Source organism: Miscanthus floridulus, chromosome 9 (assembly GCF_019320115.1).
Source record: "Miscanthus floridulus cultivar M001 chromosome 9, ASM1932011v1, whole genome shotgun sequence".
NCBI classification, from domain to species: Eukaryota; Viridiplantae; Streptophyta; class Magnoliopsida; order Poales; family Poaceae; genus Miscanthus; species Miscanthus floridulus.
Window position 1 is genome coordinate 134,154,401 of NC_089588.1, and position 13,450 is coordinate 134,167,850.

The following is a 13,450-nucleotide window of genomic DNA, read 5'->3' on the forward strand; positions in this document are numbered from 1 at the left end:
CCTGGCCGCCGACGGCCCTACGCCACCGACGCCACGGGGGCAATGCGGATGGCGAGTCTGGCCGCGTCCGACCGACCACCCGTCCGAGTTGCCACCGCCAGCCATGGTTCAGAGAACTCAACGAGCATTCGCATCCACCACGTCTCTCACATCACGTACGGATTAAACGCATGGATATGCAAAGCTAGTAGTTGAACCTAACAAAATCATAATTAATAAAGAAGCAACCTCTAGTAGTTCTTCCAATTATGGAGCTTGCATTTTGCATTTACTATCTCAAATTACTTATTGCTAATATGATTCTGACAGCAGTTAGGCTAGGCTAAACATTTGTAGATAGAATATATATTAAAAAAAAAGTACTAGCTAGATAGTTTTATGCGGTCGAATGAGATGGATGCTACATGGTAATCCAAAATGTGAGATCCTTATCATTGAGATGACGTGGTTAACTACCACTCTCACGCACGAGCAAATCAAACTTGAATATTATAGGAACGCAATTTGCACAAATGATGGGGAGTTGATAAGGTGCGTAGTCGATCGTTGACTTGGACTCGGTATATACGTGCCAGTCATATCGATCAGCATGGTGGCGCCTTTTGGTTTCCAGGCACGTCAATCATTAACCATCTTGTTAATAACCATTTCCACTGCTACTTGCAAACATTATTCGTTTTGTATTGTCCATTTGACGACATATAAGAACTTATATTATTTCTTCACCAAATGAGTTTTAAGTCTGACAGTTCGGCCTATTGCTGGATATATCGAAGCATAATTATAATTAACTCAAATTAATCACCTACACTTCTATCCTAACTATTTAAACTTCTAAAAATTGAATACAAACTGCAAAATATGTCATTTTGAAAAAGTTTCCCCCAAAAAACATGGTTTGTTTGGAACACGCTTTAAATTTAAATATCACTGGTACAAAAATGAAATTTCTGTATTATCGGTACGGGCTGATATTTAGTGTGTATCGTTAAAAAAAGTTCATGAACTTGAATTTGATCTGCCAGGATTTGGACCCACGAACGCGTGCCAGCCCAGGACGAGTGGATAAAAGTCCCACAGTAACCTAAGCCTAAAAATCGATCCTATTTTCACCCCTCCTCTTCCTTTCCAAGCTACTGCTGTTTTCTCTCTCCCAGCGGCACGCCAAGCTCTCAAACGCTTATCCTCAATTTTTATACTATTTTGTATTGTTTTTATATCAAATAGCTTAGACATATTTTACTTGATTTTCTCTATGAATTAATAATTTTTTATATAAATTTTGGCTGAAATTTTCTTGTATATATATCACCAATAGATTTCTGATACTTATTTCTGTTATTCCCATTTATCAGTGACAACCGATATTTAAAAAATATTGATAATGGAAAGAAAATTTTGGCTCTCAACTGTTGACGTCATTTGAACTCAAGGACTTCTTAATTCAGTCATGTTTTATCTGACATCTGGCACTAGAACTCATAAATGTTTGTTTTGTGATCCAGTAGTAACAAAATTTTCTCTCCTTGTGTACTTAAAATGTAACTAGGATCATAGATTATTGAATGTAAAAAACACATATATTTAAGCATTGAAGCCAGATTATCATGTATTTATTTTTCTACAAAACTGGTAGCTAGTTTCCATGTGCTTACCGAATGACTACTGCACACAGAGAATGTTCAGAAGTGGTGCATAGAGTCCCGATTATATATCCCACCTTATGCACCGGTGTTGACTATGTGAGTTGTGTGTGTGACTTGACCTCTAACAGAAGTTTGTTGAGACCTTTATTTATACAAAGCTGTACTTGTTGTTCAGTAGGCACCAACGTCGTCCAAATAAAGACTAAAGTAACATGTTGCGCAACGCAAGTACTGTTTTCTTAACAATTGGATGTAAAAATTACTTGTCATACAACATTTAATTTCTCCAAACTTGCGCTACACGGGTCAATGTCCTCCATCAGCAAAGTTTGGAAGCATTTTGTTTTTTCTACCACTGATGAGGTCTCATTTTCGTTCATTTCTGCAAAATCTTTAAGCTTGATGGATGAAAGCAATATGTTCTCGCTCCTTGTAGCAAAGAATTGCACTTGGAAGATAATGAACAGTTGAAGGCGTAGGTCATATAATAGTTTTTAGCTTTCAACATCGATATTTGGTTTAGCCATCTAGAGAGACGTTCATTCAACTACAGATAAGATGCATAGTAATTTTGCCCTATTTGATATCGTCATAACCACAAAAATTCTCTTTATTTCAACATCTAGTGAGTCGTTTAGTCATTCAAGGAACTGAGCCTAAGTATGCAGGTGGCTTGAGTGTGTACATCTAGGTTTGAATTATATGCCTATTTCTTGTCATGACACGTCGCCTAGCTCCAACTACTTATGGTGTGTGGTTTGAAAAATGAGGTGGTCCATATTTTTCTCACCTGCCACTTTTTTATTTGGTTTGTGGAACGAATGAGTTGATTCATCATCATCTCATTCCTCATAAGCTAATAATTAGTATATGCACGAGGATTGGGTTGATTCAGTCAAGACTCATAGATGAACTTATGATATATATCACCTCATGAAGCATGGGGCGACCTCAGAAACCAAACACACCATTAGTTCATTGAGTCTTTACACAACTTATTTTCGTTTCCATGTCTCACTAACAGTCGGTGAGGGTGTATTTTCTGTGTATATTATATATTACTTTTGACCTTTGGCCAGGGATTCCGTATAGTCACAAGTACGCCATATTGTGTTTTATGAATAATTATAAATAAAAACTTTGTTTCACAAATTATTTTATATTTCTTCATTTTGATATTCGAAAATTAATGAATTTTTGTGGAATAGTTCCGTGACTAGGGTTTTGCAATGTTTTATAAACTATAAAATCGAGGTAGTAGTCAAGATTATATTCTAGAGGCCAAGTACACATCACTTATTTTCGGTATTCCACAAAATCTTATGTTTTCCTTCTTGGGCAACTATGTTATGGTCTACATTCCATTATAAGGTACTTTCTGTTTGTTCAATTTGGATAACTTTTACTTTGAATATTCATAAGAGGACTGCGTATCACGGTATTAATTCATTTTGGAAATTTGTAAATGTGTTGATTTTTATTGACAAATAGTATTGTTTTCGCGATGCTTTATAACATTATTACCAAGAAAGTGTACATAGGCCATACATATTGCTTATTTGTGACCGGAGTAAATAACTGAGGGAATGATAATTGCCAGAGCTACTTCTGCACGCAAAATTTCGTTAAAAAACTATAAAAGGAGTCCAAGATGACATCTATCACAATGCATATTCCAATAGCATTTTTATCCATCATACTGTTGGTACGTATACAATACAGAAGGGCCACCAATGGAAATGAATTCAGAAGATGAAATGAAGCCACACCATGGTCGAAAACGCAAAACCTAATGCTTGTGATGGCACCCATGGTCACAACCGCCGGACTCAGAGCTGGAGCTGGAGTCCGAGTCCGAATCTCCACCGGACGCCGAGCCTCCGACTCCCCTGACCAGCTCGGCGACGGACACGGCGACGGCCGCGGCCAGCAAGAGGTAGACGGAGATATGCACCTGGCTGCAGAAGTTACTGCCGCCGATACCGACGGCGGCGGCGCTCCCGGCGCAGACGCTGACGCGCCTGCCGTTGGCGGAGCAGTAGGACATGTCGGACACCGCCGCGAACGCGGCCCCGGTCGCCGAGTAGAGCAGCGCGGGCACGGCGACGCCCAGCAACGGCATGAGCACCTTGGCCGTCTTGTCCTTGCCCTTCTTCCACACGACGAGGAAGATGGCGATGGCCTCTAGGAACGCCGCGATGGAGGCGGCGCCCACCAGGTAGACGAAGGGCGGGAAGTCGCTGTAGGTGACAGTCCGCGGCCGCGCGCCATAAGCCGCGTACACGGTGCACTGGCTCGCCGTGGCCATCAGCACCGCCGCCGCCACCGTCAGGCCCATGCCCGCGATGCGGCCGGCGATGCTCACCGCCGTCGCCCACTTGGATTCTTTCTTCTCCTCGTCGTGCATGGTTGACGTGCGCCGATCGATGGATGGATGAGCAAGCTAGCTTGTTAGAAGCTCGATTGTTGACTTTGAGCTTGTTGAGCCTTAGCTAGCTTGAGCTGGCGCGTAGATGTATATATACATATATGAGCATTTGATGACAACTAACAAGTGGATGATGAAGAGAAGGTCAACGGGAGTGATTGTAGGTGGCATGTTTGCACGCTCAACTAACGTTCGTTAGCACACGACGAGCTCACCTCCGTTTTGTTTTCTTGCCTTCTTGGTAATGACTAATTAGTGGATTAGCATCTAAATCTCACTTGTTTCTACTAGTTGTTACATACTTGCATATTATATCGACGGCAGTTCACCACTAGTTTACTCGCTAAATCGCTTAGTTTGCTTGGCAAGCCAACAAATTTACCTAGAGTATTAGGGTATTAGCAATGATTAGGTTCCATGGTTAATTCATAGTAGTAGTATATATATTGTTAACATCTCTGCTCAGAATTAGGCATTCATGAGTCAAACTGACGGCCCAGCACTTGCTTTGCAACTCAAAGTGACGGCCCAACATGCTTTGGGAACTGACAGGCCAACGGATCAATTAACCCCCCTCTGTTAGGTCCAGTCCACTTTGAATCCTTTTCCTTTCTTGCAGTACACTTAGCACAGTTGCATGCTTGTTTTATTTTTAACCAAAAAAAAAAAGCTACATGACGACTTGTGGCCAAACAATCACAAAGGGTAAACAAGCCATTGATTTACAATTATTGATTTACCAACAAATTCAAAAGCAAAAAAGATGGCACATCCTAATGCTTGCAATGGCACCCATGCCCACAGACGGACTCCGAATCCGAGTCCGAGTCTGAGTCAGAGCCAGAGTCCGAACCCAACCCACAGCCATGGCACCATCGCAATGTGGTCAGGAACTCAGCAATGGACACGGCCAAGGCGGCGCCGAGCGAGAGCCACATGGACACGTGCACCTGCTCGCAGAAGCGGCCGCCGCCGACGCTGCTGTGGCTGACGCTGAAGCGCCGCCCACTGGGCTCCAAGTAGTAGGAGACGTCCCAACTGACGGCGAACGCGCGCCGGCGGACGTGTAGAGCAGCGCTGGCACGACGGCGCCGAGGAGCAGCATGAGCACCCTCCAGGCTGTCTTTCTCCTGCCCTTCTTCCTCGAGCTGAGGAACAGGGCTACTGCCTCTAGCAGCGTGGCAATGGCGGTCGCCGCCACCAGGTACCTGCATCACAGCCGCAAATGTACAAATGTTGTGCAGATACTTGCGGCAATGGATTTTGAGTTCTCCGGTCTGGTGTACGTACACGAAGGCATGGAAGTCGCTGTACGTGACGGTGCGCGGGAGCGCGCCGTAGTCGGCGTAGACGGTGCACTGGCTCGCCGCGGCCACCGCCACCAAGCCTATGCCGGCGACGCGGAAGAGGAAGCTGAAACGGTGCAACCACTTGGCGCAGCCCCCTGAGTCCCTGACTTCTTCTCTTGGCACATGATCTCTCTCTCTGTATCGAGTTTGAAGTTTCCAAGGCAGGGTAATTCAAGGACTGTGCGTTGAGGCTTGCATTTAGCGCTTATACATGGATGTATTTATATACATATATGTATGTGCACATGCATGTGATGGCAACGTACTAACAATTTGCTGCCGACTACTGCCGAGAGTAGATGTTAAAGAAAGAGCGTGACTGGGAGATGCACCGTACCTGCTTGTGATATAAGTACGAGTACATATTTCTTGGGAAACCATGCATGCATGATGCATACACATGAACAAGCCTTTAGCTACCTATTATTGAGGCTGACCAGTCAGCGATAGTTTCTTTTCTCTCCCTCTTGGACAGGCCTCTAATCTCACTGGTTGCAAGTAGTTACAAGCGTTGCTCATTGGTGTTTCCGAACAAAAAAGAACGTGTTTTATGATTGCCGGTTGTTTACTTACTCGTTTTGTTTTTGTAGGTGATGAGCCAATAGTTTTCTTCAGTTAAGAGTGCAATCAATGACTAGGTTCCACGGATAAGTCGTAGGTAGCTCTGCTCTATATGGAATCTGCTTCTTTATGTTTTTTTGTTGGACTAATTCGTACACAGCAATATACGACATGTTTGGTTGCTGAAATGGTATTGGAAACGCAAAGGGAATATGATTACGCGGGAAGACGACGAGTCCGTAATCTGATTACACGGGGGCTGGAGCTGTATCAGCTTTATACAGTATGGTATCTGATAACGGTGGTACTCGATTCCACGAGGCCGGAAACAAACATTAATTAAAGGAATCAGTTACCGGCAGTAATCGAATCACGTTACATTGATGTGAACCAAACACTACGATAATGTTACACACTAATTAAGGATTGGGTGGCTAACTACATAAAAATGTTAGAAGACACTACATCTCATCTACAAAGGCGGTCGGTAAAATGTGTTGTCTCTGAAAATTATAGGAGGTGCAATGATAAATACTTGTCTCTGTAAATCAAAATTCAATTTTTAGAGGAAACTAAGAGAGCTTAAGAGGTCGACGTATGACAGGGACATGCCTCTTAAGGCGAGTCTCAGACTCTCAGCAGGGCATGCACATTAAATAAGTTGACATGACATAATATAGATAAAGGGAGAGATATGATGAAATGAGTTTCATGCGGATAAAATTTGTCTACATTGTTTGCAACACAAGAGAGTCTTGGGAATTAGAAGATGCAACCCCTAGGCCTTAAGGCCTTTAGCCCTCTCTATCTAAAAATATAGCTGATGAGACAAGTATCAAGGCATATTATTGTTCCCAGAGTACATACGTGGCTAGGGTTTCACTCAGCCAGTCTCTTTCCAGTAACAGAGAATAGACTTTCGGTTCAGCACATTAGTCTCGGCTAGAATCGGACCCAGGACTAATGTGAGCATTAGTCCCGGGTCCAAGTTTCTTGGGCATCAGAAGACCTTCAGTCCCGGTCGGTAACACCAACCCGGACTAAAAGGTTTACATTAGTCCCGGTTGGTGTTACGGACCCGGACTAAAGAGCCTTGACCCTTTAGTCCCGGTTAATATCATCGATCCGGACTAATGTTGACCCTTTTAGTCCCGGTTGGTGTTATGAACCCGGACTAAAGGTCCTCTGACGGGTTACGTCAAAAGAAAAGCATCCCATCTAGACTCGTGCTATGTAGGTGGGGTGGAAAGGTGCGCGCGAGGCAATACATGTGGTCTTGGGTTCGAATCCGGTGAGGCACAAGGATGGGAGGTATTATTTTTTAGTCTCCGAGGACCTTTAGTCCAGGTTTAGAGCAACTGCGACTATAGAGTCATGCCTTTAGTCTCAGATTCCTAGTTCCGATTAAAGGCCCCTACCAACCCGGAGTGAAACCTACTTTTCTATTAGTGTTCGCCCCTGTAAGGAGCATGTGCCCTTGATGATATCATTTAGTTTTGAAGATGGAGATGAAAACACAAGTCTATGACTAAAAAGTATGCTAAAAATGTGTTAGACATGTTGTAATGGGTGACGGGAATACAAGGCTCCCTACTACTATAAACAGTAACAAACACGGTCCAAAATAGTTCTGGAGGTGGCAGCACCTTCCGCCTCCAGAACAACATCACTATTAATCCAATACAGCGGAGACGGGCAATATGCCCTCCTTCAAAAATCAGAAAAAAAAAAATAAATGGCTCTGCTGACAAGGCCACTCTTGAGACTGCCGCCATGCCTACTCCTAAGGCCCTCCACAATGTGGAGTGGTGCCAGTAAAAAAAGCAAAGACTGTGTCAGGGATGTAAGATTTAGTCTCTGCATGCGTAGTGTGAAGAATCACTATGGGACCCACCATAAAGTACTGTGTCAGAGATGTAAGATGGTGTTGCAGAGAGAAGCAAGGAAGCAAAAAAATACTATTCTATTTAGTTGGCACCGACGCAAGTAGCTGCGCCGCTCCTCGTTTTTCTGGAATCGGCAGCACTGGCTGCAGCGTGCGGAGTGACTCTTCAATTATCTCTTTCCTATTCTAGCATCACTCAAGTCCCACGCTGTGGAGGGCCTAAGCCCGCTGCCAATCCCATCATCTAGGTGTCATGTTGCCCCCACTGGTGCTCATTGTTGTCCAACACCGCTCCTCCACCACCATGGCCCACCAGATCATACTGAGCTCCACCCTTGCTACGTCATGGTCTTCCCTCCCTGCCTTTTTGTTTGGTCACGAGATCCACACAGTGGTCTCCTTGGTTGGAGGAGGAAGCAATGACACGGAGGCGCTAGACTTTGGCCTCCTCTCCATCAAAGTCGTTGTGGTTAGGGAGTGCTGGCCAGAGGTGGCGGCCTCTAGGCTCCGGATCCTGGCGGGGATGACCACCAGTAGCCGAATCACGGCGGGGATAACCTCCAGGCACAGGATCCTAGTGGGGGACAACCTCTAGCCTCCGGATCCTAGCGGGGACGAACTCTAGGTGCTAGATCCTGACGGGACGACCTCTAGTCACCAAATCTAGATAGGGACGACATCTGGGTGTCGGATCCCGGCACGTTGCGGGGGAGTGGCGCTCCACCTGTGGGATCCTCACGGGGGGCTGGGGAGTAGCGCCCCACCTATGGGATCCTGGCAAGGCAGGAAAATGGTGCTCCACTCTGTGGAAGTGAGAGGGGAAGGGGCATGTGGGATAGAGGGAGAGGACTGGAAGAGTCAGAGGCAACGGGTGGATGGACAAATGGGTACGTGGGAGAGGCAGATGGAGTCAAAACCCTAGCTGATTTATATACTCAAATGTAATTCTAGGCTTTGAGATGGGCCTTGGGCTTCATATCTGTTAATAGAGGTAGGCCTCTAAAGGTGTCCGCCTCTAAAAATAACACCCATTTTCATAGGCAGACGCCATATGAGGCCCACCTATGTTAATCGATTTTTTTGAGGTGGGTTGTCTCTGTAAATGAGTAAAATGCCTCCTAAAATGCCATACTATTTGAGGAGACCCGTAGAATTGTTGTCCGCCTCTGAAAATAAAAAGGCTTGTCTTGTAAAATCATTTTTGTGTTTGTGGATAAGGTTTGATCAAGATTTGGGCTAAAACAAAGAAGAAACAGAGAAGATTCCTCGCTAGAGCATTCGCCAGATCACTTGATATGGCTTGCCTGATCATATGATAGAGTCCTATAAGTTAGCCAGGAAGACATTAACAGATTTTCCGTGCATAGACAGGGGGAGCCGTGTTGCCGCCACGCTTGGGAAGGGGATGACGAGCCCTATCCTCATCGCGCCTGAAGTGAGGCACCGACCGAGGTGAGAGAAAGGAGGCGGGGGGTAGGGGGAGGAAAGAGATATGATGGCAGTGCCTAGGTTGAGGGTGATGATGGGAGAGGTGGTTTTCTCAGTTACTTACTACGTCCCATTTCCACCACCAGTTCAATTTTCATTGTAATAAAACCAGCGATATCGGTGGTGATATGTTACCACCATTATTTTAAATAGAATCAGCAGTGGAAATACCATTCGGAAAACCATTTATGTAATAGTAAAGGCACCCTAGGGAAATTTATATTACTTATAGATATATTAAGAAAGACCCAGCATAGGAAAGAAAGACCACATAAGATTGACATAAAATTAGCCTAAGACTTGACGAAGTCTTCACTTCCATGGCATCCATCGCAACAATGGCAACTCTGTGTTTCCTCATCATCATTGATCCTTCTGTCGTGCAAGCAAAGGACAAAACAGATAACCCGGCCGTTTTCTCTAGTAATAATGGAAAATCAGCACCACACGCTTTTCCCACCAGCATGCATGCTTTCATTTTCATATATATGTACCATATACACACGATTAATGAAAATCTGCAGCGCACGCTTCACACATCTGCATGTTTTCGTGTACGTGTATAATCAATGAAAATCAGCATGACACGCTTCTCCTAAATTCACCATGCTTTCAGCCAACATGCGAGCGCTTCCGAAGTCTGGTACCTTTATATTCAACTGGTACCAGACGTACTCGCAGGTGTATGAAAGAAGTCGTGAGTATTTTTTTTTAACAACAGAAGTCGTGAGTATTATTCCGGTGCGTAGCTAGACCAACGCTACTGTTTCCATACTCTGGGCTTTCTGTGTTATAACTTATAATGGACAATATATGTCATGCATGATTGATGCAAATATATAAAGTGATATAATTTGATGAATATGGTTTGGCAGAACAAATCAAATCATGTACGTTGCATGTATTTCGTGCCATATACTGTGTTTATTAAATCAGCAACGACTCAATTTCGAAGTGATAGTGATGTGCATAAGTTGGAGAAAAAAGGTGACATGCACAGCCACTACGGGAATCAGTGGCTTTGCCGAGTGCCAGGGGCACTCGGCAAAGCCCAATTTGCACTCGGCAAAGAACACTCGACAAATAACCCGTCGGCAAAGGCGTCTTTGCCGAGTGTCTTTTGTCGGGCACTCGGCAAAGCCTTTGCCGAGTGCCGATACTCGGCAAAGTTGAAACCGAAAAAAACCCGAAAAAATGAGAATTTTTACCCAAAAAAAATTTTTTTTTTGTCGATGGAGCCCCCCCCCCACCAGCCAGCGCCCACCCATCTCCGACATTTTTCGCGTGAATTTCATGGCTACGTGGCCGACGCGATTCGAACTCGAGACCTCCCGCTGTACACGGATCTCCTCTACCACTACACCACACTCTCACTTGTGTCTGCATTCCGTTTTAGTTCCTAATATATTATACTAAACCGAGTGTAAATTGCATGTTTGAGGCCCTAAACGAATTCAAATAAAAAAGTTGTAAACTACAAAGTTTCATAACTTTTTGAGATCTACACTTTTAGTTTAGGAAGTTTTTCCATCCGAGGTCGTTTATAAAATTTGAATTTTAAAATTTTGAAATTCAAACGCAGTTTTGCATGACAAGATGTTTTCAAATCAAGAAGTTGTCAACTACAATGTTTCATAACTTTTCGAGATCTACAAAGTTTATTTTGGTTGTTTTTTCATCCGAGGTCGTTTGAAAAGTTTGAATTTTAAAATTTTGAAATTCAAATGCAGTTTTGCATGACAAGATGTTTTCAAATCAAAAAGTTGCCAACTACAATGTTTCATAACTTTTCGATATCTACAGAGTTTATTTTGGTTGTTTGGTCATCTGTTCATCCGACATGATCGTTCTAACATTGTTCACAAATCTTATATATCTCTCTTGTAGTTTCATAAACTACAAGAGAGAGATGTTAGATTTGTGAACAAATTTACTTTCACTTTGTCATATGAAGAAAAGACCAAAACAAACATTGTACATCTTGATGAGTTATACAACTTTGTAGTTGAAAACTTTTTCATTTGAATTAATTTACTCCTTCAAAATATACTTTGAAATTTTCTTTACCGAGTGTCAAAAAAAAATAACACTCGGCAAAGAAGCTCTTTGCCGAGTGTCAAAAAAAAAACATTCGGCAAAGAAGTTTTTTTTGTCAAGTGTAAATTGCATGTTTGAGGCCATAAACGAATTCAAATAAAAAAGTTGTAAACTACAAAGTTTTATAACTTTTCGAGATCTACACTTTTAGTTTAGGAAGTTTTTTCATCCGAGGTCGTTTACAAAATTTGAATTTTAAAATTTTGAAATTCAAACGTAGTTTTGCATGACAAGATGATTTCAAATCAAAAGGTTGTCAATTACAAAGTTTCATAACTTTTTGAGATCTACAAAGTTTATTTTGGTTGTTTGGTCATCTGTTCATCCGACATGGTCGTTCTAACATTGTTCACAAATCTTATATATCTCTCTTGTAGTTTCATAAACTACAAGAAAGATATGTTAGATTTGTGAACAAATTTACTTTCACTTTGTCATATGAAGAAAAGACCAAAACAAACATTGTACATCTTGATGAGTTATACAACTTTGTAGTTGAAAACCTTTTCATTTGAATTAATTTACTCCTTCAAAATATGCTTTGAAATTTTCTTTACCGAGTGTCAAAAAAAATAACACTCGGCAAAGAAGCTCTTTGCCGAGTGTAAAAAAAAAAAACATTCGGCAAAGAAGTTTTTTTTGTCAAGTGTAAATTGCATGTTTGAGGCCATAAACGAATTCAAATAAAAAAGTTGTAAACTACAAAGTTTTATAACTTTTCGAGATCTACACTTTTAGTTTAGGAAGTTTTTTCATCCGAGGTCGTTTACAAAATTTGAATTTTAAAATTTTGAAATTCAAACGTAGTTTTGCATGACAAGATGATTTCAAATCAAAAGGTTGTCAATTACAAAGTTTCATAACTTTTTGAGATCTACAAAGTTTATTTTGGTTGTTTGGTCATCTGTTCATCCGACATGGTCGTTCTAACATTGTTCACAAATCTTATATATCTCTCTTGTAGTTTCATAAACTACAAGAAAGATATGTTAGATTTGTGAACAAATTTACTTTCACTTTGTCATATGAAGAAAAGACCAAAACAAACATTGTACATCTTGATGAGTTATACAACTTTGTAGTTGAAAACTTTTTCATTTGAATTAATTTACTGCTTCAAAATATGCTTTGAAATTTTCTTTGCCGAGTGTAAAAAAATAACACTCGGCAAAGAAGCTCTTTACCGAGTGTCAAGAAAAAAACACTCGGCAAAGAGCCTTTTTGCCGAGTGTTAAAAAAAACACTCGGCAAAGAGCCTCTTTGCCGAGTGTCAAAAAAAACACTCGGCAAAGGCGGCTTTGCCGAGTGCCCGAAAAAGAACACTCGGCAAACCACCTGGCACTCGGCAAAGAGCCGATCTCCGGTAGTGAGCGTTCATTATTGACCTGTTTGGTACAACTCAGCTTCACTATAGTAAAGTAATTTTTTTTAGCTTTTGGTCAAAAAGGAAGTCGTACTGGTGGAAGACAAGCTATATTTGGTGAACCATTTGCTAGAAAAACAGCTTCTTCCATTGGACAAAAATAACAAAATGACCATAGTGCCTTAGTTTTTTAATTAATTTCTTTCTATTTTTCCCTTTCAATCCTCTCTTCTTTCTTCGCACATGGTCTTTCTTATCTCTCCCGACACACGGCCCTTCTCCCCAGTGATTGCACACACACGTGAGCACCCCAGCGCCGTGCCCACGAGCATTGGTGGGCGTCCGCTCCTTGGTGGCCTCACCTAAGCCTCCACTTCGGCACGCCCTGAGCACATCACGGGTTGCTGCGTGCTCCCTGCCGGCCTCTCCCTCACCATCGCTCGGCCTCTCCCGCGCCCCCGCTCCCGCTCTGGGCCGTCCTGAGCACAACACCAGCGCCTGCCATGAGCACACAGCACGTGGCACCGCCGGGAGCACAGATCTGCTTCGGACCCGACCATCGCCATTCGTCGCCCGCGCTTCCGCCGCTGTTGTGCCTCATCAGCTGAATACCAGCGCTGCTTAGTCTAAGAG

The 13,450-nt window shown here is 42.9% G+C and overlaps 1 protein-coding gene and 1 pseudogene across 1 annotated transcript; both read right to left on the bottom strand.

Annotated features, from left to right (window-relative positions):
- Positions 1–3,435: 3,435 nt before the first annotated feature.
- LOC136482996 (CASP-like protein 1U3) lies at positions 3,436–4,102 on the bottom strand. Its single transcript, XM_066480133.1, has one exon. The coding sequence runs from the start codon at positions 4,051–4,053 to the stop codon at positions 3,436–3,438; it is 618 nt and encodes a 205-aa protein (XP_066336230.1). The 5' UTR covers positions 4,054–4,102.
- Positions 4,103–4,847: 745 nt separating this feature from the next.
- LOC136480997 (CASP-like protein 1U4) lies at positions 4,848–5,804 on the bottom strand (annotated as a pseudogene).
- Between the last annotated feature and the right edge of the window lie 7,646 nt (positions 5,805–13,450).